This window comes from Leuciscus leuciscus, assembly GCF_965113295.1.
Source record: "Leuciscus leuciscus genome assembly, chromosome: 20".
In the NCBI taxonomy this organism is placed as follows: Eukaryota; Metazoa; Chordata; class Actinopteri; order Cypriniformes; family Leuciscidae; genus Leuciscus; species Leuciscus leuciscus.
Window position 1 is genome coordinate 2,935,302 of NC_138744.1, and position 24,133 is coordinate 2,959,434.

The window sequence follows — 24,133 nt, forward strand, 5'->3', positions numbered from 1 at the left end:
AGCGTAACTCTCGCCAAAATTGAACCTAGGAACCTATGAACCCTCTTTTTGTGAATCTACCCGAGGCAAACTTTTGTGTGAAAGCATAATTAGGATGGAAACGGCACTTTTAAGATTGACCGTATTTTAGTTTTCTGTCAAAATGCCTTTTGAATGGGAGTGTTTGGGGCTCGACTATGATAGCATCAAAATGGCTATTTTTAAAACACTAAGAAGGCTCGACACAACATGAAACTGTGCTGGAAGTGTCACCAGAGGCTCTACACATGAACTCCAGCATTGAGAACAGTGTTTGTGTACACAGAGTTTACTAAAAAGAAAGATTTTGTACGACTCACTTTATCAGTTAGTGTTTCCGGCCGCCGCCATTTTGTCAGTCAAAAATAGTCGATCTCCGAATGTGAATGAACTGACTCTGAATTTTAGTATTGCTTCTTATATGAGGATCCTTTTTCAAATACAAGGTCAATATTGATTTTCACTAACGACAAAACAACAAATTATCCGTCAATTTATATGGAACTAAGCTTTAGGAGCTTTCCATCTTTACTCTCCTCCCTGTTACGTTGCATTCGGAGATCGACTATTTTTGACTGACACGGCGGCCGGAAACACTAACTGATAAAGTGAGTCGTACAAAATCTTTCTTTTTAGTAAACTCTGTGTACACAAACACTGTTCTCAATGCTGGAGTTCATGTGTAGAGCCTCTGGTGAGACGTCCAGCACAGTTTCATGTTGTGTCGAGCCTTCTTAGTGTTTTAAAAATAGCGATTTTGATGCTATCATAGTCGAGCCACAAGCATTCAAAAGGCAATTTGACCGAAAATGAAAATACGGTCAAACTTAAAAGTGCCGTTTCCATCCTAATTATGCTTTTAAATGAAAGTTTGCCTCGGGTGGATTAACAAAAAAGAGCCTAGGTTCACTTTCGGCGAGAGTTACCCTTTAAGTGTAAGTCTTATATGAAACAAAAGAAAATACAAAAATTAATAGTTTCTATTGACTGAATGACCCGTTTATTTCTCATTCATACTTACTCTGTTATAATAACTGATTATCTGTTATTTTGCAGTGGATAAAATCCACCTTCAAGGAGAAATTCAGTGACTGATTTGACTAAAGACTGTCTTAAGTTAGTGCTGGAAGAAGCAGAATGGCTGCTAAATGAACCAGAGAGTCTCTCACATCTGCTGGAGAATCAGTTTCTAATGTGGCGTGTCAATGGGCCATCAACTCCACACCTGCTCTCTCAGTCTCCAGTCCAACACGAGTCTCGTGAGTGAAGCTCAGAGATCTCACGCCTGTCTGAGAACAAGCAGAGGGACAATATTGTGTATATAGTATATTAGCATAATGTTTCGACAGTGAAGCCAATTCAACTCCCCTTTTTCGTCTCATGACTAAGAGAGCTGATTGGTGGCTGATTACAGAAAATATGATCCTGTGTGATGTCAAAATAAAAGTCTTGTAGTTTAAATGCAAACAAATGGACCGGACACTTGTTCTAAGTAATGTCTTTCTTTGTTCTTCATATGTTGCTTTGTTCTTAAAAAAAATTGCTTTGTTTGTTTGTTTGTTTGTTGAAGTTGTTGCTTTGTACTACTTTTTGTAAGAAGTTTGCATGTTATTTTCATATTTTTATTTTGGTACCTTTAAAGGTCCCATATTGTACACCTTTCTGAAGTTTTATTTTAGGTTTTGATGTCCTTAAGAATCTATATTTGCAGTATAAGTACCAAAAACCATCTCAATATATTTTTACAGCTCGTTTCTCAGGAGCTCTGCCAAGAACAGGCCGATTTTGGCCTACCTACTTAATATTCATGAGCCTCTCTTCTGATTGGCCTGTTGTTTTCTGAGTGACCCACCATTGGTGGGGGTGGTGACTAAAGGTCTATCTATCTGTCTATCTATCTATCTATCAAACATTACAGTAAAACTCTGACCTGCTTCGTAAAAAAAAAAGTCAGTCACAAGTATTGTGAAATTCACTATAGATACTATAAGATTTGGACACCAGCATCTGAAATCCAACAACAGCAGGTTAGCAGCAAACCTCACTTAGATCAAATTACTTCTGATGCATTGCAACATGATCGGCCGTCTTCCTGAACGTGACGTCCGGCAGAGCATTTATGAAGGAAGAGCGCTGCTAAAATCAGTATATGCCATCAGACTGATGGACCATTAGTGCAACTGCACAACAATTTATGTCCCTGATTGTGTCTTTAAATGCAAGGCTTTGTTTGTTTCGTCAGATGGTTCGTGGGATGATCGACTAAACAACTGTGATTGTCCCATTAAGCTTGAAACCTTCTTGAAAATGCAGCCGGCCTCACGCTGCTCCTGCAAATACACTATCCGGATGACGGATGTTCACAAACACACTGCTGTTGGGATTTTTGGTGCCAGAATTGAATTGAGAAAGTCTTTTAAATTCCACCTTAATTGCTGATTTTGATTTGAATTGTAATTGATGTAGCGACATGATTTAAATTTGAATCCCAATGTAAGGAAGTAAAATTAATTGAAATTCATATAAATGTCATTTTTAACAAGAAAAGCTAAGTTTGTCCAGATAATCCAGGAACGCCAGCCTGACAAAACCTTGTTTAAAAAAAAAAAGGTTAAAAAAGCGTTGAATTTTGAAGGATAGATAGAACAATAGAATAAAAGACAGAATGATAGAACGACAGATAGATAGATAGAGGGATAGAGACATAGATAGACAGACAGACAGACAGACAGACAGATAGATAGATAGATAGAGAGATAGATAGATAGACAGACGACAGACAGACAGATAGATAGAGAGATAGATAGACAGACAGACAGACAGACAGACAGACAGACAGAAAGAAAGATAGATAGATAGATAGATAGATAGATAGATAGATAGATAGATAGATAGATAGATAGATAGATAGGCAGAAGGATGGATGGATATATGGACAGATGGACAGACAGATAGATAGATAGATAGATAGATAGATAGATAGATAGATAGATAGATAGATAGATAGATAGATAGATAGATAGAGAGAAAGAGAGATAGATAGATAGATAGATAGAGAGAAAGAGAGATAGATAGATAGATAGATAGATAGATAGATAGATAGATAGATAGATAGATAGATAGATAGATAGATAGATACACAGACAGACAGAGATAGATAGATAGATAGATAGATAGAGAGAAAGAGAGATAGATAGATAGATAGATAGAGAGAGAGAAAGATAGATAGATAGATAGATAGATAGATAGATAGATAGATAGATAGATAGATAGATAGATAGATAGATAGATACACAGACAGACAGAGATAGATAGATAGATAGATAGATAGATAGATAGATAGATAGATAGATAGAGAGATAGATAGATAGATAGATAGATACACAGACAGACAGAGATAGATAGATAGATAGATAGATAGAGAGAAAGAGAGATAGATAGATAGATAGATAGATAGATAGATAGATAGATAGAGAGATAGATAGATAGATAGATAGATAGATACACAGACAGACAGAGATAGATAGATAGATAGATAGATAGATAGATAGATAGATAGATACACAGACAGACAGAGATAGATAGATAGATAGATAGATAGATAGAGAGAAAGAGAGATAGATAGATAGATAGATAGATAGATAGATAGAGAGATAGATAGATAGATAGATAGATACACAGACAGACAGAGATAGATAGATAGATAGATAGATAGATAGAGAGAGAGAAAGAGAGATAGATAGATAGATAGATAGATAGATAGATAGATAGATAGATAGATAGATAGACAGATAGATAGATAGATAGATAGATAGATAGATAGATAGATAGATAGATAGATAGATAGATAGATAGATAGATAGATAGATAGATAGATAGATAGATAGACAGACAGATAGATAGATAGATAGATAGAGAGAAAGAGAGAGAGATAGATAGATAGATAGATAGATAGATAGATAGATAGATAGATAGATAGATAGATATAGATACTGTAGATAGATAGATAGATAGATAGATAGATAGATAGATAGATAGATAGATAGATAGATAGATAGATAGATAGATAGATAGATAGATAGATAGATAGATAGATAGATAGATAGATAGATAGATAGATGAGACTGTAACACAGACGCTGTAGTAAAGCACATGGACTACAGGACCTCGTCTGATTGCACTTCTCCTGAGGTTGGGCCGGCTGTCATTATCAATTAATTCATTTAAGCATTCTCATTAAACCAGCCCGACGTGTCGAGCGAATCAATGTAACGAACTCCCGCGTAACGAGGACTCTGAAAATATCCTGTTATTTCTGGAGCGAGAGCGGCATATGCGCAGGAGGTCTGCTTGGCCGGCAGCCCAGATTCGGGTCTGGTGTGGGACGTCCTCTCTCTGCTGCTTGACCAGTAATTACATTAGCAGCTAGCGCCCTGAGCGCTCCCTTTCAAATGCTAATTCCCTCCAACCTGCAGCAGAGAGTCTAATGGCTTTTATTAGCGTGTTTGGTGAACGCAGATCTGAGCGAATGAATCAGCTCGAGCTAATGGGCGGAATTAAAACTGTAGCCCTTGTGTGGCGTGTTTGCTCGTGACTGTGGGAGCTAATCGCTACTTACTGCCATCTTGGATCTGGTTGATGCTTGAGGAGGCGGTTTGAAGACGAGCGCTCCAGTAAACATTAAGACACTAAGGACACGCTCTTGTGTTAAAAACAGACAGATGAAGTGCAAGAGAACAGAACAGAAGAAGCATTTAAAGAGGTGTTAACTACCACACATGCTTATCCTGCCCCTACACTGCAAAAATCATATTTATATTCGTACTTTTGTCTCGTTTTCCAGTTAAAAAAACAAGTTAAATGTACTTGTGAAGCGTCGCTGAATCAGATATTAAGACATGTTTTCATGGATTGTGTCTTTATTACATGTTTATTTTGTTTTACACGGGTTAAAAATACATGTTCTGCTAGTGTGGTAAGATATACTGAATTCCACTTTAATATCTTATGCAGTGTGGCTTTACAAGTACATTTATATTGTCTAAGATAATTTAGATTAGATTCAACTTTATTGTCAATACAATATAATGTATACAGTCTTGTGTTACACACACACATGTGTCTGTGTGTGTGTGTGTGTGTGTGTGTGTGTGTGTGTGTGTGTACATATACATACACACATATATTATATAAACACAAACTTTTATGCTAGATGTGATTAATCTTATATTAATATAAATATGTGTCTTAAAACATTGGACCATTAGATGAATCTACCATATACTGTGTGTGTATATATACACACACACACACACACACACACACACACACACACACACACACACACAGAGTATATGGTAGATTCATCTAATGGTCCAATGTTTTAAGACATACATTTATTGGACTCCAAAAGTTGAACCGTTTCAGATCGTTCTCAGTGAACACAGATAATGCCTTTAAAAAACTTTGTTAGTTGCACAATATCCTGAAAATACAGCTAAATTAAACTAAGTAAAGAATGCTACTTTTGTAACTTTTTTCTGTGATCTATTTGCCAAAAGTAGCACAAGCAGCAGAACAAGCTCTTCTAAGCCAAGTTCTCCAAGAGTTCAGTGGAGCGTCACTGCTCTAAATGCATGAGAAATAAGACATTATATTAGCCATAAAATGATCCTCTGAATCTCACTGATCTGGACCTCGCTGTCCTTACACATCTAATTTAACCAGAGGAATCCTGGTGACAATCGGCTCTGTTCTTTAAACCGGTGTGACTTGCAGCCCGTCAGGGAACACTGTGCAAACACTGAACGAAGGGAAACATCTCGGCTCTGACTGCGGGCCGTTCCTGTTTCAGGTGAGCTTCTCTCAGTCTCTTTCTGTCAGCTTGTCATTTATCATGAATTCTCTATTGGTTTGAATTTCAATGAGGGAGCGAACGGGATAAATACTTTATTTATGTAAATCCACAGTGACAAAAAACCTGATGAATTACATAAGCAACACCCGCTTCCCCACCAGCCTTCTGCTCCATGGCCTCATTCGCTCCATCACCTCTTACTTTCACTCCGACGCACCATAAATGACTCTCATTTCACGGCAACTTTCTACGAAATCATTGCGAGCATTGTCATGAATTAACTGTTTTATTGATTTCAAGGAGAATTTTTATCATATAAAGACTGTGTTGTCCATTTATGTCACATAAGTACCACAGTCAATTACTCATTAGAAAATACATCTACATCTATAAATGCACGAGTCAATAGAGATTGAAGCTTTTGGCCTGCAAATTGGTGTAGTTACAACATCCACCAGCAGGAGCAAAATGCCAACTTTGGCGATGCAAAATGAACATTTAACTTGTTGCACAAAGAAACTCAAAGGATTCTTTTAGCATCTTCATAAATGCATGTCTCCAGCTTCACTAGCAAACAGTGCTGAGAGGAAGCATTTGCACATAAAGCATTTAGCTGTAAACATCAGAGAATCAACGAGTACCGTCTCCGCTAGTTCTTTAGCATCGGCTTGGTGTGTCACAAGCCTTAAAGTGATATTTCACCGCTGGAAAGATGAATGTGTATTTAAATTGGGTCATTTATGTAGTAGAAATGTGAAATTATTTTAGAAGTTGGTGCCTTCTAGACTGAGAAAAGCCAGAAAATTTATTTTTGGCTCATGTGGATGAAAGACTAATATTTGTACGATTTGTACTAATACGATGCCAAATATTTAGGCATCATAATTGACACAAATTTGACCTTCAAAAAACAAGTTAGTAAGGTCATCAAGACCTTAGATGATTTTTCCCCATTTGTCTTACTCTCAGCCTCCCCGGGAAAGTCTATTCCAGGGTACTGGAGAGGAGAATCCGGCCGATAGTAGAACCTCGGATTCAGGAGGAACAGTGTGGTTTTCGTCCTGGTCGTGGAACACTGGACCAGCTCTATACCCTCTACAGGGTGCTGGAGGGTTCATGGGAGTTTGCCCAACCAATCCACATGTGCTTTGTGGATTTGGAGAAGGCATTCGACTGTGTCCCTCGTGGCATCTTGTGGAGGGTGCTCTGGGAGTATGGGGTTCGGGGCCCTTTGCTAAGGGCTACCCGGTCCCTGTACGACCGGAGCAGGAGCTTGGTTCGCATTGCCGGCAGTAAGTCAGACTTGTTCCCGGTGCATGTTGGACTCCGGCAGGGCTGCCCTTTGTCGCCGGTTCTGTTCATAACTTTTATGGACAGAATTTCTAGGCGCAGCCAGGGGCCGGAGGGGGTCAGGTTTGGGGACCACACAATTTCATCTGTGCTCTTTGCGGATGATGTTGTCGTGTTGGCCCCATCAGACCAGGACCTTCAACATGCACTGGGACGGTTTGCAGCCGAGTGTGAAGCGGCTGGGATGAGAATCAGCACCTCCAAATCCGAGGCCATGGTTCTCAGTCGGAAAAGGTTGGTTTGCCCGCTTCAGGTTGGTGGAGAGTTCCTGCCTCAAGTGGAGGAGTTCAAGTATCTTGGGGTCTTGTTCACGAGTGAGGGAAGGATGGAACGGGAGATTGACAGACGGATCGGTGCAGCTTCTGCAGTAATGCGGTCGCTGTACCGGTCTGTCGTGGTGAAGAAGGAGCTGAGCCGTAAGGCGAAGCTCTCGATTTACCGGTCAATCTACGTTCCTACTCTCACCTATGGTCATGAGCTGTGGGTTATGACCGAAAGGACAAGATCCCGGATACAGGCGGCCGAAATGAGCTTTCTCCGCAGGGTGGCTGGGCGATCCCTTAGAGATAGGGTGAGAAGCTCAGTCACTCGGGAGGAGCTCAGAGTAGAGCCGCTGCTCCTCCACATCGAGAGGGGCCAGCTGAGGTGGCTCGGGCATCTTTTCCGGATGCCTCCTGGACGCCTTCCCGGGAAGGTGTTCCGGGCATGTCCCACCAGGAGGAGACCCCGGGGAAGACCTAGGACACGCTGGAGGGACTATGTCTCCCGGCTGGCCTGGGAACGCCTCGGTGTCCCCCCGGAAGAGCTGGAGGAAGTGTCTAGGGAGAGGGAAGTCTGGGCATCCCTGCTTAGACTGCTGCCCCCGCGACCCGGCCCCGGATAAGCGGAAGAAGATGGATGGATGGATGGATGTCTTACTGTATAACAACCTGGTCACAGGCAGGACTGACTACGCTCAAGCCAATGTATTCACTTTACAAACAAATTAGAAAAATATTAGACAAAAAACCTAAGGATTATCATCATTGTAATATCCTGAAAAAATATAACCTTCTCAATTAATAAAGTTATTCATGATCTTGCACCCCCCTCCTCTTAGAGGATGCATAGTATTCTCTGGCAGTGGCAGTGCCTGTAGAACTAGAGCATCAACTAGGGGTGATTTGGTACCGCATTTTAGAAAGACAACCTTTGGTCAATCCGCCTTCTCTGTTAAAGTAGTGGGGAAGTGGAACTCAAAACCCACAAACATTAGAAACTCAGTATTTAAAGCCAGCCTCAAAATTTGGCTAAACTCAGCACAAGAGTGTCACCACTAATGATTGCATTGTATTTTCTGTATTTTGTATTTGATGTATACATCAAACTGTTTTTATCAATTTTGAATTGATGGATAATATGTATTTTTTTGTAAATGTATGTAGTGTATTTGTTGTTTAGTGGTTGTTTTGTGTCTTTTGTTTTTGTTTTGTCTACCTGTCCAGGGACAACAGATGCAAATTAGCTGTTAGCTAACTCTGGTGCAATTTTTTAAATTGTGCGCTGTCTCTGTCAAATAAACAGTAAAAAAAAAAGAAAAAAAAAGACAACAACTCCCAGAATGCACTTGTTTCGCTGCCCTACGAGGCCACTCCCAAGCCACGCCTACCGGTTACAGAGGGCAGTGTCGGAAGAAATGACACAACTAGGCTACTAGTCGACTCGAAACTGAAAAGACGGCGTTTTATGGTGAGATCCCCCTATGGGCGGGTTGAAGACATGCGGAACGAGCTCCTCCTACTGGCTGGAGTCTCTCGCCTCTGGACACAAAAGCCTCATTTGACGCTAAATGCCATCGGAGGCTTTTTTCTAGACACACAATATAGAAATCTCTCGGTCATTCGAAAATACTACTGGGTTTCTACTGATACAAAGCTTAATGCTAATCGGTGAAGTATCCCTTTAAGTCGCAGCACATTTAAGATGAAAAAAAAATATATATATTATATTCCGGAAAATATGGTATACTGTATTAAAAGTTCAGATTAAATTGGGTTATGAGACATTCCAAAATTGTCAGACCTCAGCTTTAAACACAAGTCTGTTCTCCCAGGTCGTTTCTTCCTTCTGAACTCTAACAAAACATTCTGAAGTCAGAAAACACACTGCACTTTCTCTGCGAGTGTGTGGTCTTACCGCTCAATTAAACATGCGCACGAAAGTCTCGTGTTACAGGCCAGACGCTCGCTGGAGGAGCTCACGCTGCATTCACAAGTCATTTTAAAAGATCAAATCATTGGTTCTGGTCTGATTATCTGAGCTCAACTGAAGAGACTCCACGCAGACTGACAGATGAGGGCGAGGAAGCCGCTAAATGGGTCACAGTCTGAACTCACACGACTTCTGCTCTACTTCTGATTGCAGAACGGAGAACAGAGGGGGAAATCACAGAGGCCTGGAAGGTCTTTACTCGAGACTCAATCCATGCGTCAGAATCAGAACCGTACACTCCACGTCTCACTAGACCGATCCCACACTGCACAGGAAATAAACACTAATACTGAAACGAGCTAATCAAGCCAGCAATGACATTTAGAGGAGACGAGAAAAAAAGCTTGAAAGATTCAATACTATGAACATCACAAAACCAGTGACAATTTCTCTGATTTTGACAGGTTATACGATAAAAAATGTTTTATAAATGAATAAGTAAATAAATAAAATATATAAATAAATAAACATGAAGTCAGAAGTCACAGTATGATATAAATTATATCCAATCAGAGGCACCACTCTTTGATTGTCACTAAAACCAATTCATGTAAAATATGTAAAAATAAGGTAAAATACGGCAAAAGAATTTTTTTTATATCATCACACACATAATAACCTGTTGTATAAATCTATCCAATCAGATTGAAGCTTGCCATTTGTATGCAATATGAATATTAGAACAATATGTGTATAATTCCCTGTGATAACAGCACAACAAACCAGGATTTGACCAGAGCCATTTCATCTCAAAATCAGCTAAAAGAAGCTTGAAGAACAAAGCAAACAAAGTGAGCAGAATCTCCCTCACCCTGATGTTGTCTGGATGGAGACCCCCGGGATGTTTGTCCATGTACTGACACAGATCTGTGTGCTGAACAGAGAGAGAGAGAGAAGAGGGACATGAGGCAGTGACAGGAGACACACACTCTAAACAAAATCTCATGAACTGCTTCAAAATACTAAAATAGACCTTTTTTTATTTTATATATACATTTCAGGCCAAAAGTTTGGACACATTACTATTTTTTATGTTTTTGAAAGAAGTTTCTTCTGCTCATCAAGCCTGCATTTATTTGATCAAAAATACAGAAAAAAACGGTAATATTGTGTTTAAAATAATAGTTTAGAGATAAAAATAGAAATAAATCAATACTTTTATTCAGCAAGGATGTGTTAAATTGATAAAAAGTGCTAGTAAAGAAGATTTATATTATTAGAAAATATTTTTTTATTTTGAATAAATGCAGTTCTTTTTAACCTTTTATTCATCAAATATATTAGGCAGCAGAACTGTGTCCAACACTCATAATAAATCAGAATATTAGAATGATTTCTAAAGGATCATGTGATAGACTGGAGTAATGATCCTGAAAATTCAGCTTTGCATCGCAGAAATAAATGATAATTTAAAGTATAATAAATTGAAAACCAATTATTTTAAATTGTAATAATATATCACACAATATTACATTTTTTTTCTGTATTTTTGATCAAATAAATGCAGGCTTGATGAGCAGAAGAAAGTGCGGACTTCCTACGAGTCCGCACTTTCGTGACGTAACGCCACTTTGACTGTCGGGAAGAAGTCGGTTGCAGAGCTCGGCAAAAGTGTGCATCGAGAGCGCATATCAACCGCAAAGGGATCGCTCGTGACGTGAGCACCCTTCTGAAACCTAAAATGACAGATGGGACACCCTACGGTCTCGTGGACAACACACACGCGGCAGCCATTAGCCCACAAGACCGAAAGTGCATATGAAGTGTGCCATTTGGGACAGGGCCCATGTCTGTCCTTATGAATAGGTAAAGTAGGAGAGAGACCGCACTATGCATATATATACTTTTATTTGCACAGACGTGTTTCGGCGCGTGCCTTCTTCACACTGAAGAAGGCACGCGCCGAAACGCGTCTGTGCAAATAAAAGTATATATATGCATAGTGCGGCCTCTCTCCTACTTTACGTATTATAATTATCCAGGCCAGCACTATTCAAGTTTATAAGTATATGCATTGAGTGAAGCCTGCTCCTATCCTCACTTACTTGTCCTCATGAATAGGCCATTAAATCATTGGTTCACCCGATTGATTCGAACAAAATCAAAATTTAGCAAATTATTGTCTAAATTATAAAACAATATTAACTTCTTATTTATTGAACTGTTGTATAAAATCAACATCACATTTGCACTCGTGCTATTCGGGGCAAAAACATGCGTTAATAATTTAATAATTCCATAACTATTTAATTAAATTAAATTAACTCACTAAATCAACAGCCCTAATATGTGACTCTGGATCACGTCACCAGTCTCGAGTCGCACGGGTATATCTGTGGCAATATCCAACAATACATTATATGGGTCAAAATGATCCATTTTCCTTTTATGCCAAAAATCATTAGGATATTAAGTAAAGATCATGTTCCATGAAGATATTTTGTAAATTTTCTACCGTAAATATTTAAAACATTTATTTGTGTGAGTGAATGCTGCACAATCGCCAACATAAATGAACAACTTTAAAGGAGATTTTCTCAATGTTTCGATTTTTTTTCAATAGTTGTATCTCGACCAAATATTTTCCTATCATAACAAACCATACATCAATGGAAAGCTCATTTATTCAGCTTTCAGGTGATCTTTAAATCTCAATTTCAAAAAATTGACCCATGTGACTGGTTTTGTGGTCCAGGGTCACATATATACAGAATGCAATCGGATGGCTTCACACACACACTTCCTGTGTGTCAAACTGGAATAATTTCCTGTATCGGTGAGACCAGAAGCTCTCGGCCTCTTTCCACAGGCTCAGTAACGTGACAGTCTGAAGGTGCGAGAGGCTTTGTGGGCCGCGTCGCTGTGCATGTAAATACAGTCGGGGGGAGAAAGAATTACCCACAATGCTCTCCTCGGTCTTTACTCTGCCCACAGACCTGCGGCGCTGGAGGGCCGCTGATATTTGCAAACACCCGCTGCTACCCGTCCCGCACCGCAGATAAACGTGTTTCCTTTCATGAATAATGCAGTCTCTCACTCAAACGGGCTTCAGATATGCCTGTCCGTCGCCGTCAATCATTATTAACTGCTCGCCGTGGAAAATGAATTGATTTCCTCAGTGCGAAACCTTCTGTTTGCTCGCGGCCCGCATCTAAATGCGTCCGCATTCAGCCCGAGTGCATTTTCTCACCGAAATGACTCTGATGAGATCACAGCGGTGGTCTCAGATTAATAACTAAGCTGTGGTTCGAATCTCTCAACGGACCAAAGCTATCAATAGCTGAGCCGTTGTCCAATCTTAGTGTTTTGATTGTTTTCTTTGACACCCCGACGTGTTAGCTTAGCTCTCATGAATAAATCAGACTCGAGCCGCAATTTCACGCTCATCCAATTTAGCGAGAGGATACATTCCTGAAAAAAACAAAAACAAAAAAACAGTATGAAGTAATAAGTTATATCAGAGATGCAAAAACAGCACAACATATAAAGCTAATCAGGGAAGGCACCAATCTTCCCTTTAGACTGTGACACGGATCAATGACGGGAGGTCAGAGTCACAGTGTGCATTGACATTCAGAGAAAACACATTTAACAAGTGCTCTTTTCTTTCTGTGATGCATCAGATCAAGTGTCACGCCTGACAGGAGTTTAAACCTACGACCGGTTTTCCTTCCCGGGGACCAATTAGCTCCTGTCAATTTAAAAGTGCACTTTATTAAAAGTCAAGTGCATCCTTTGAGTGGACAATTATTTTTTAATGTTAAGAACAGCATTTGCTGAGAACATGAAAGCATTGAGTTATTGAGTTAGAAAGTGCATGTTCTCCTGACCCTCAGATCAGTGTCTGCTTTTGCTTACTGTACAGATCAGGAAAACTGTAAGGAAAGGAAAAGTAGTAAAAAGACAAAAATCTATCTAAATCAAATGTGTTTAACATCTAACTCAGGGGTTCCTGTTAGAAAACCTGTCTGGGATCTGTGAACGCTGATACTGTACTTTCACAACGCTTCTCATTTATTTTAACCTTTGTCAAAAACTAATTTTATCATTGTGCACAAGTCTTGAGCTCTTCATGGATTTAAACTATAAAGCACAATTTTCGGGATAAAATAACAGATGGTTTAACTGGTTTAATTACTGCTGGCATCATATCCAATAAATAAACAAATCTAATAAATAATAAAAATACATGTCATTTAAGTTATTCATTTTAATTTGCTTTTAACTTATTTAGATATTTTACTATATATATATATATACACAGACCATTTCCAAAAAATTTGAATATCATGGAAAAGTTTATTTATTTCCATAATTCCATTCAAAACGTTAAACTTCCATAGATTATAGATTCAGGGCCCACAACTTAAACGATTTCAAGTATTTAGTGGTTTATTTGTACATAATTTGGGCTTCCAGCTCATAAAACCCACGAAAACAGGATTTCAAAAAATTTGAATATTACATGAAATCACACAGTAATTACACAGTGATACCATGGTCATTGAACCAGGTTTTGGTTCTTCTGGCAGTGTGGGCAGGTGCAAATCCTGCTGGAAAATGAAGGAAGCATTGAGTGGACAGCACAGTGGACCAACACCAGCCGATGACACGGCTCCCCAAACCAACACAGACTGTGGAAACTTCACACTGGACTTCAAGCATCTTGGATTGTGTGTCTCTCCATTCTTCCTCCAGACTCTGGGACCTTGGTTTCCAAATGAGATGCAAAATTTGCTCTCATCAGAAAAGAGGACTTTGGTCCACTGTGCTTTATTAAATCCAGAGTCAACGCAGCCGTCTACCAGGACATTTCCAGAGCACTTCATGCTTCCTTCATTTTCCAGCAGGATTTGCACCTGTCCACACTGCCAAAATAACCAAAACCTGCTTCAATGACCATGGTATCACTGTGTAATTACTGTGTGATTTCATGTAATATTCAAATTTTTTGAAATCCTGTTTTCGTGGGTTTTATGAGCTGGAAGCCCAAATTATGTACAAATAAACAACTAAATACTTGAAATCGTTTAAGTTGTGGGCCCTGCATCTATAATCTATGGAAGTTTAACGATTTGAATGGAATTATTGAAATAAATAAACTTTTCCATGATATTCTAATTTTTTGGAAAGGGTCTGTATGTATATATATATATATATATCAAAAATGTACAACAAACATAAAATCAAATCCAAGAGACATAAAAGCAGCCAGAACTAGCCCTAGGCTGCTGACTTTTTCGCAGCAGGGAAGAGAAGCTGAACTTCCTGACCAGACGTTCCCTACAGACAGACACAGACCGTCCCGGAGGCTCATTAACAATTAAACTGGCATTTCTGTACCTGCTTCAGACGAGCGGGACCTTTAAGAGAGCGCAGAGGCAAATGGGAACTGTAATGATTTATCACACTAATACTGCATACATCATTCTCACATACAGAACCTTACTATCAGCAAACGTTTTATATCTCTCCCTATTTCTGCATATAACTTTCAGATTGAACACCTTTATTTTCATTAAAGGAATAGTTTGTCCAAAAACTATAGTTATAATAGAGTGCAACAGTGCCCGCCCCTTTTTCAGCTGCACTGGTTCCGGAAGTATTTATATTTTTTTTTTTTTCATACATTTTTCTCATAGGGATTTAAAAATATTCTTCGTTAAACAGCTATAAGCCATGAACCAAACCAATAAGCTATGAAGTGAATCATAACGCTACAAACTTTGATTTGAAGCAACAACAAAAATTAAATCGAACAAAAATACAAAGATACAAGACTGTGAACTTAACAGTTTTAATGAGGGAAGGAACTACAATCCCATGAAGCATTGAGAACAGCATAATCGAATTTAAAACAATAGAGAAATATAAAATAACTCATTTACAAATGTTGATTATATGTATAAAAACAATATATTTTAAGCTTCATGGGAGTGGGCGGAACTAAAGAGCTATTTTGAAGCGTGTTGCTTTTTTAGACTCTGTTTGTATAATTTTCTGTGGAGCATTATGGGTAATGTAGTTTTTCACTAGGAATTCTGCTGTTAAATTTTTTACAAAATAAGCTGAAATAATGCGCTGATGGCTTCAACAGAAGCAAACACTATCAATTAACAACCTTAGCTCACAGTAGGTCTGTCTTTAAAGGTTTATAAGTTACCATTCAAAATCAGTTTCCCTATGGAAAAATGAATGGAGTTTTTACATCCGGAACTCAGAGTTTGATTGACAGGTGATGTGACTAATCATAACGCTGAATCCGCCATTTTTCTCCGTCTGACAAACCAGACAAGAGAGTTAGTACGTCGGTGGACTTGAACTTGAAAAATGGTGTGTATCGACGACTTTCCGTGGTTGAAACAACATATCTTCGGATGTTCATTCATGTTTATTTCATGCTATTATAATTAGTAGGAAGTGACTAGGACCACATTTATTATTTCAAAACTTAAACACCATTAAAAGTATCATCAAAATGGTCAATACAGGTTTTAATTTAATTTAAAAACGTATTATTTCAATCTATAATATGACTTTAGAACACTTAAAATATAGTCTGTACGTCATTTGTACAACTGTAATGGTGTTTTTAAGGTGATTTCTAGAGCTTGACAGTATAAATCACTGTGCAGTTGTGTTATATGGAAAACAGAAGATTGGTAGCCTGGTTAAAACCAGACCATTCTCAGTAGTAACTGAGTTATGGTCTGGCAAAGCTTCATTAATAACTCATTTCCAAAGGGGCGTCACCAACGGACGTCGCTCAAATGCCTCTGGGAGCAATTGGATAGACCTAAAACCAATCAGAGCGATCGTCATCGTGTAAAGCCATATGCTGCGTCCCTAAGTTACACTACGCCATAAAAGTATGTACTCTTTTTGTGAAGAAAAGGTATTTACTTTTGAATGTGTAGCAAAAAAGTAGGCAAGCTTTGGGACATACTACTTCGTCATCTTTATCAGACGGATCTGTCGCGTGCGTCCTGTCACGTAAACTGCCCTGTCAATCATCTTGTCACAGTTAAAATCCTCTATTAAATCTAATTTCCTACTGTTTCGGAGAGAAATGTAGCAGCACGTTCATCTGCCAGTGGGTCTTTCATGGAGACTGTCCTCATGTGTTTGCAATTTGAATATAATAATGCATTTAAAAGTTGAGTGCGCTTCACCAACGGACGTCGCTCAAATGCCTCTGGGCGCAATTGGATCGACCTAAAACCAATCAGAGCGATCGTCATCGTGTAAAGATTGGTGCCCAACGTTTCTGATTGGTGCCTCGATTTGGATGGATTAGAAATGGGCTTGAATGAGCTCTTAGCCAGACTACTTGCAGAGCAAATCTAAATTTGCCAGAAGTTGTCTGGGTTTTCCCAGGCTAGAAGATTGGACATTTTGCCAACAATCTTTTTTTGTGTTTCAAAGAAGAAAGAAAGACAGAAAGTCACACAGGGACAGAACGACACGAAGGTGAGTAAATGGCTGAATTATTCCTATGTGCTTTAATTCTCAGCTCTGACGCCTGCGGCGGCGTCTCATTGCAGGTCTGTGTGTAAAACAGTGAGACGTTCCTGTCGCTGTGAGCCACAGATGAAGAGCGGGGCTTTGAAAGAGTTAGGAAAACAGTTTTCTAATAAAAAAAACAGTGCCAGAGCTGCAGGATCGGGCACACATAAAGAGGCCGATCGGTTCAGGCACCAGGTTCAAAGCGGAAGAAAAGTCCCGAGGTAAAGTAATGCTGACTAAAGCACATTTAAACCTTTCAAAACTATTCAGAAACAGGAGACCAGACCAGCTCCATGAGGCCCAGGAACAGGAGATGTGTGGTTGTGCGACATAAAAATACTCCTGACATTTTGGAGTGGAGTTACAGAAAATAAAATGAATTAAAAACTATTTATAAAAAGAAACAAATGCGCCAGCAGAGGTTTGATTTTCATCCGGTCAGCATGTCTGATACTCACCACATACTCAAAGACCAGCGTCAGGGTTTCCTTCGTGTGGATGATGTCGTGGAGCAGCACTATGTTCGAGTGCTTCAGGCCTTTCAGCAGAGACGCTGGAGAGAAACACAAACACTTCATTAACACAATCTGACCAATGAGGGGACTTATAAGAACTGGATAAGTGCATTTTAAAATTGTAGAATACACTGTAAAAAAAAAAATTATGTGATCAGTAAGTCAAGGCAACTTATGTTTTAAATTTTTTTTTAAGTCAGCTTAATATAATTTAAGTGACTTGTAGAACCAAGTTGATTATACTTAAAACTTTGATACATGAGACACAGCCATCTTCTAACCATATACATACTGGGAACTATATTCTCAGAAGACGAAGCACTGCTACTACTGCGGAGTGATTTATAAGCCGTTTTCCTCATGGGGACAAAACAATTTTTTATTGGTATTGCTATCTTTGTGGGGGTGTGTGGCCTGGTAAACCCATATTCCCCCCAAAGACGGCAATATCCGAAATCCTTTTCCTTGTGGGGACATTTCTTTGTCCTCATGAGGAAAACAGCTTATAAATCATTCTAAGTGATGTTATTTGAAAATGTAAAAATGCAGAAAGTTCTCTGTGATGAGTAGGTTTAGTGTAGGGGGATAGAAGATACAGTTAGCACAGTATAAAAACCATTATGTCTATGGAAATCCCCATAAAACATGAAAACCCAACGTGTGTACAACTATCTTTGTGAGAACCAGTTTGTTTTAGACCATTGGAGTGAGGACAAAGAGAGTAAAGTGAGGACATTTTGGCCGGTCCTCAGCCTTTCAAGGCCTGTTTGAGGGTCAAGACTTGGTTTTAGGGATAAGGTTATAATGAGGTTAAGGGTCGGTTTAGGGTCAGAGTTCGGGTTAGGCACTTAGTTGTGATGGGTAAGGTTAGGGTAAGCGGCTAGAGATTGCATTGTGTCAATGAATGTCCTCATAAATATAGATGTACAAGAATGTGTGTGTGTGTGTGTGTGTGTGTGTGTGTGTGTGTGTGTGTGTGTGTGTGTGTGCGTGCGTGCGTGCGTGCGTGCGTGCGTGTGTGTGTGTGACAGTGTGAGTGTGTCTTTAAAGATTCACAGAAAATAAAAATGCTGATTAGGACAAAATGACTATAATTCCACATATTTGCACATAAATGCAGTTGCCATCTACAAATGACACCGTTCCCAGGTCTCAGTAGTACCTGCTCCTGAATCCCGCTACAGATCATTTACATGTTGTAGACTGCCAGTAGGGCGGAGATGAGCGGAAATCTGTGAGAAATGGAGAGAGCCGGCACTCTGGGGACGGGAAACGGCTCTCAGGGCTCCTCAGGCTAAGCTTCCTGTCTATTATTTCAGCTAACCAGTTATGTATGAACACTGCAATTAAACGTAATCACTAATCCTCAGAAGTCAGCAACAAAGCATTCATTTAAATTGATGATTTTTGTGAGTGTTTTCCATATTTCTCAGATCAGACGTGTTATTTTCTTCAAATTACAACAACGCAATCGCCATAGAACAAGCCATTCCCAGAAATCTCATCTCATTTGAGCACAAAACACTCTGAATGTTTCAATTTACTACAAAGAAGGAGCGAGCAACACTTCAAGCGTGTTTCATGATGAATAGTAAACAGATTTGCGAGACTGGAAAATGCTATTAATTTTTCAAGGGCACAACAAAAAGCTCAGATAGTGAGATAGTAACGCTGAGTCTCAGTGAGAGTGAAACGAGGAACGTCTTCATTACGCGAGTCATTCCTTCTGTGAAGCCCATTATATATATCATATGTGAAAATACTGAGTAAATAAATAATGTAAACTACGTTTTATTAAATCAATTTATAGTTTTTATCAAATTATATTGATTACAGCCATTGTGACATCAATATCGCTTTAAATCCTGTTAATCTTTCGCAAAAAAGTCAGTTCCTGAATGACATCATCCTACAGGAAGTGACATCACTTGTGGGAAATCAGCAGCATAAACATCTGCAAGTATTTGGTTTTATTTTAAAGGTACACAATGTAACATAGAGCGAGAAGATCATGAATTTGTCGGTTACACTTTATTTTAAGGTGTCGTTGTTCCAGTGTAATTATATATTTAAGTACTGAGTAATATTAAGCAACTACATGTACTTACTATAGGGTTAGGGTTTGGTTGAGGGTTAGCTGCATGTAATTATGCATAATTTACTGTTATTACTATGGTAAGTACATGTAACATATGTAACAAGGACACTGTAAAATAAAGTGTTACCAATTTGTCTTATCCTGAATCACTACGATAAACCTATAATAACTGTTTATATTCTGACTATTTTAGACAGAGACTCGTCATATAGATAAAGAGAGGAAAGAAGCTTCGGCTACAATGTTCTTCTGCAAGGAGCAGTTCTGTTTATTAACCGCACCAAAAGTTACATAGTGTATCTTTAAAAGTTTTATGAATGTATTATTTTACCACAGTTGGTGTTGATGATTATATTATAGTTGCATTAAATCATAATGAAACTGAATCCAGAACATTTTAATAAGACAACACGTATATTGGGAAAAATCTAATGGAATAAAACCATTTTCAAAGGGCACTATTATTGCAAAATGTTTAATAAATTATTAAATTGTTAGTTTTAGTAATTCAATTGATTATACATGCTTTGATGATAAAGTTGTATTAAATTATTATATATCACTCAATATCGCGTCAATATCACTTTCCATTCTGTTATTTATTTATTTTTTATCTCTTTAACTAACAAAAACTACTTCCTGAATGACATAATCCTACAGGAAATGGAATTTCCTGAAATGTTCCTAATGGAAAAATCAACAGCACAAAAATCATCAATGGATTTTATCAAATGACACTACTTAGTTAAAATGATTACTAATAAAAAAAGATGGTTAAAATGTGAAAGCTGACTAATTTTAGCTCTTAAAGGGGTGGTAAAACACGATTTCACTTTTCTAACTTTAGTTAGTGTGTAACTGTTTGAGCATAAACAACATCTGCAAAGTTACAACTTTCAAAGTTTAAAGCAAAGGGAGATATTTGCTTTTAAAGAAATCAATTTCTAAGAACTACAAAAAACGGCCAGTAGGGACTACACCACATTCCTGCGGGCTTGCTGACATCACTAAGCCCAATATTTACATAAACCCCTCCTCCGATGAAGGATTCGCACAACGGCTAGTCCTGAAAGATGGAGCAGTTCCAACTTTAAAAACAGAAACTGTTTACGGGCCACAACCGGTAAGTATGATTTATTTTTCGTCGTTGTGTTTTCCTGTAATAGTTCGTATTGTTAATTGTACGTTGTAGCAAGGAAGTAAACGAAGGACAACGCTGTTTGGCTCCACAAACCAGTTTGTTATATGCTAACGTTAATTCATACTTATCCGACAAACATATCACCAGCGCAGCGAACTTGGAATGTTCGTGGTTGTTGTCGTTTATGTGATCAGTGTAAATTATTCTTTGATTATAGCTTATGTATTGTTTATCTACATGCTTGTTTATCTACAGGCATGCTAAACATGGTTTTGTGTTTGATTTGGCTACTGTTGTAAAGCCAATGTTTAGTGTTCGTATTGGGTTAATAGTTCAGGCGACAGATATTTAGCTACAATCGTTCTAAATATACAAAAGTAACAGTGTCATATAGCGATCTGCAGTCTTAAAAAACATACCTTTCTGAAACGTCCTTTAACAGCCGTTCTTGAACAGTTTCTGCTCGATCCTCTCCACTAACATTCTCTGGGTCTGATTCGGGCTCAAACTGGCAATATTGACGCCGTTGTTTACTTAAGCACAAACTACCGGTAAAGATAAGGGGGCGTGACGTTTCCGAACAACGTGCACTTGGCGGTTAGCGAATCACAACACACTGGGCCAGCTAACCAATCTGAGCCCATTGCGTATTTTGAAGGGGGGGGCTTCATAGAACGCGGAAATAATCCGACCGTTTTTACAAGGAGGGACAGAGCAGTGTAGAATAATGGTTAAATATGTGAAAAATAAGGCAAATTTTTAAAAATGAAGCATGAACACATGTTACAGTGCACCCCACAAACACAATCAAGCCTTCGAAAAAAGGCGTTTTACCACCCCTTTAATTACTACCTTTTCTCATTTTCATGTCATTGTGTAAATAATCGAGGTCAAGAACTTAACCAGAGCAGATTTATTATCAATTCTATAGTTTGCTCTACAGAAACACTGAAACTCGGGTTGATTTTGAACGGTCACAGACAGAGATCTGCAGAGACTCAAGCGCACGTGTTCAACACAGTTTAATATGATATACAATATAATCATTTAAAGGGGCGGTTGAATATGATTTCACTTTTCTAACTTTAGTTAGTGTGTAATGTTGCTGTTTGAGCATAAACAACATCTGCAAAGTTACGACGCTCAAAGTTCAAAGCAAAGGGAGATATTTGCTTTTAAAGAAATTGCTTTTTAAGGACTACAACAAACGGCTGGTAGAGACTACACCACATTCCTCCCGGGTTAGTGACATCACCAACCCTAACATTTACATAAACCCCGCCCCCTGAACACGATTTATAGATTATCAAGACAGAATATGCTAATCAATGACTAGAAGATAACTACACATAAGCTACATAAATTCAACAACTAACCATTCAGAAATGTCCAGTTTCTCTACATGTTTTCACTTCTTGAGTCTCTCCATCTTTCTGACTCCGGTTTGAACATAAGAGGCAAACATTTTTTGAAATTTTCAGTGCATGTGTGTGTGAGGTAAAAGGACACAAGCTGTTGAAGCTCCGCCCCCTGTGCCGGGAGCAGCAGCTCATTTGCATTTAAAGGGACAGACACAAAAACGGTGCGTTTTTGCTCACCCTAAAAAAGTGACAACTTTAACATGCTGTATACAAATATCTGTGGGGTATTTTGAGCTAAAACTTCACACACACACTCTGGGGACATCAGAGACTTATTTTACATCTTGTGAAAAGGGCATTATACCACCCCTTTAATATGTTGTTCAATCACGATCTGTTCTCACACTGAAATGAGAGATTCACTACATGAAATACATGGAAATATTCCATACACCAGTCAGCTTAGAGGCAGATTGACTAACAGCTTGCTTTAGCCCAGACCCTACTTTGCCATTTAAAACTACTGTCAGGATTTACTAAAGACATGCAGTGAAAACATTAGCGATGAAAGGGTTTTGACAGTTATTTTTGCAGCTGAACTTTCCCTTTCCCTCCGCCTTAATTTGCACATTGTCAGTAGATCACCTCCACTCCATCTGCTCTTTTATGGGATTGCAGACTCTCGCTAATTTGCCCTGTTAAGTACATCTGGCCCTTAAAATGCTGCCTATGTAGTTAGCTCACTAGGTTTGTGAACAGTGCGTGGATGTGCCTACGTTTCTCCTCTCACATCAGTCATTCCACACACGTTCTGCCAGCTTAAACATCTCCAGTAATTGCTGAATTAGTTCAATTTTCAAAGCCCTTTTTTGAGCCGCACACCGGGGGAAGAGCGCAGGAACTCTGCGATGATCAGCCCCGGATCACACAGATCAAAAACACACCATCTCTCTCTCAGCGCAATTAAAATGCATGTGATGGTGGTGAAGGTGAGAGCAGCGAAAATCTCACACCTTCACAATCTGCTCCGCTTCACTGAGAGCTCAGCTGGAGAGGGAAAACGCCTGCTTCTGCAACAGCGGACACTTTTACGGGACAGAATTCAATTTATTTTTCTTTTTGTTATATGAAGGCCACATTAAAACACTTATAAATATTATTTAAAGGGGTGGTTGATTATGATTTCACTTTTCTAACTTTAGTTAGTGTGTAATGTTGCTATTTGAGCACAAACAACATCTGCAGAGTTACGACGCTCAAAGTTCAGAGCAAAGGGAGATATTTGCTTTTAAAGAAATCGCTTTTTAAGGACTACAACAAACGGCTGGTAGAGACTACACCACATTCCTCCCGGGTTAGTGACATCACCAACCCTAGAATTTACATAAACCCAGCCCCCCGGAACACAATTTATAGATTATCAAGACAGAATATGCTAATCAATGACTAGAAGATAACTACACATAAGCTACATAAATTCACCAACTAACCATTCAGAAATGTTGCTTCTACATGTTGTCACTTCTTCTTGAGTCTCTCCATCATTATCTGACTCCGGTTTGAACATAAAAGGCTAAAAGTTTTTGACATTTTCAGTGCATGTGTGTGTGAGTGCAAGCTGTTGAAGCTCCGCCCCCTGTGCCAGGAGCAGCAGCTCATTTGCATTTAAAGGAACAGACACAAAACGGTGCGTTTTCGCTCACCCTCAAAAAGTGACAACTTTAACATGCTATATAAAAATATCTGTTGGGTATTTTGAGCTAAAACTTCACATACACACTCTGGGGACATCAGAGACTTATTTTACATCTTGTGAAAAGGGCATTATACCACCCCTTTAAAATTATTAGGGTTGGGCATTGACACAAATTTTATGATCCGATGCGATTTCGATTCAATTCGGATGTATATATCAAGTACAGTGCATGTAAAGTTTTCCTCAAGAAAAAAAATCTCTCAACTAATGCTAGAAACTATACAGGGAATCCCGTCAAGCCGGTACATTATGAAAGGGTTAAAATTAACAACTGATTTGTA

At 38.8% G+C, this 24,133-nt stretch overlaps 1 protein-coding gene and 1 long non-coding RNA gene across 4 annotated transcripts in view; one reads left to right on the forward strand and one right to left on the reverse strand.

Moving 5' to 3' along the window:
* LOC309484536 overlaps positions 1-24,133 on the forward strand; it is a 312,401-nt gene that overhangs the window by 236,811 nt on the left and 51,457 nt on the right. The gene's annotated exons all lie outside the window — the stretch shown is intronic.
* The window catches only part of cdk14 (cyclin dependent kinase 14), a 180,217-nt gene that overhangs the window by 88,633 nt on the left and 67,451 nt on the right, over positions 1-24,133 (reverse strand). For all 3 annotated transcript variants that reach the window (XM_082150759.1, XM_082150761.1, XM_082150760.1), the window contains 2 exons: positions 17,440-17,534; positions 10,287-10,349 (listed from right to left, as the gene is read on the reverse strand). In XM_082150759.1, the coding sequence (XP_082006885.1) occupies positions 10,287-10,349; positions 17,440-17,534 (158 nt within the window). The remainder of the gene's footprint in view (positions 1-10,286; positions 10,350-17,439; positions 17,535-24,133) is intronic.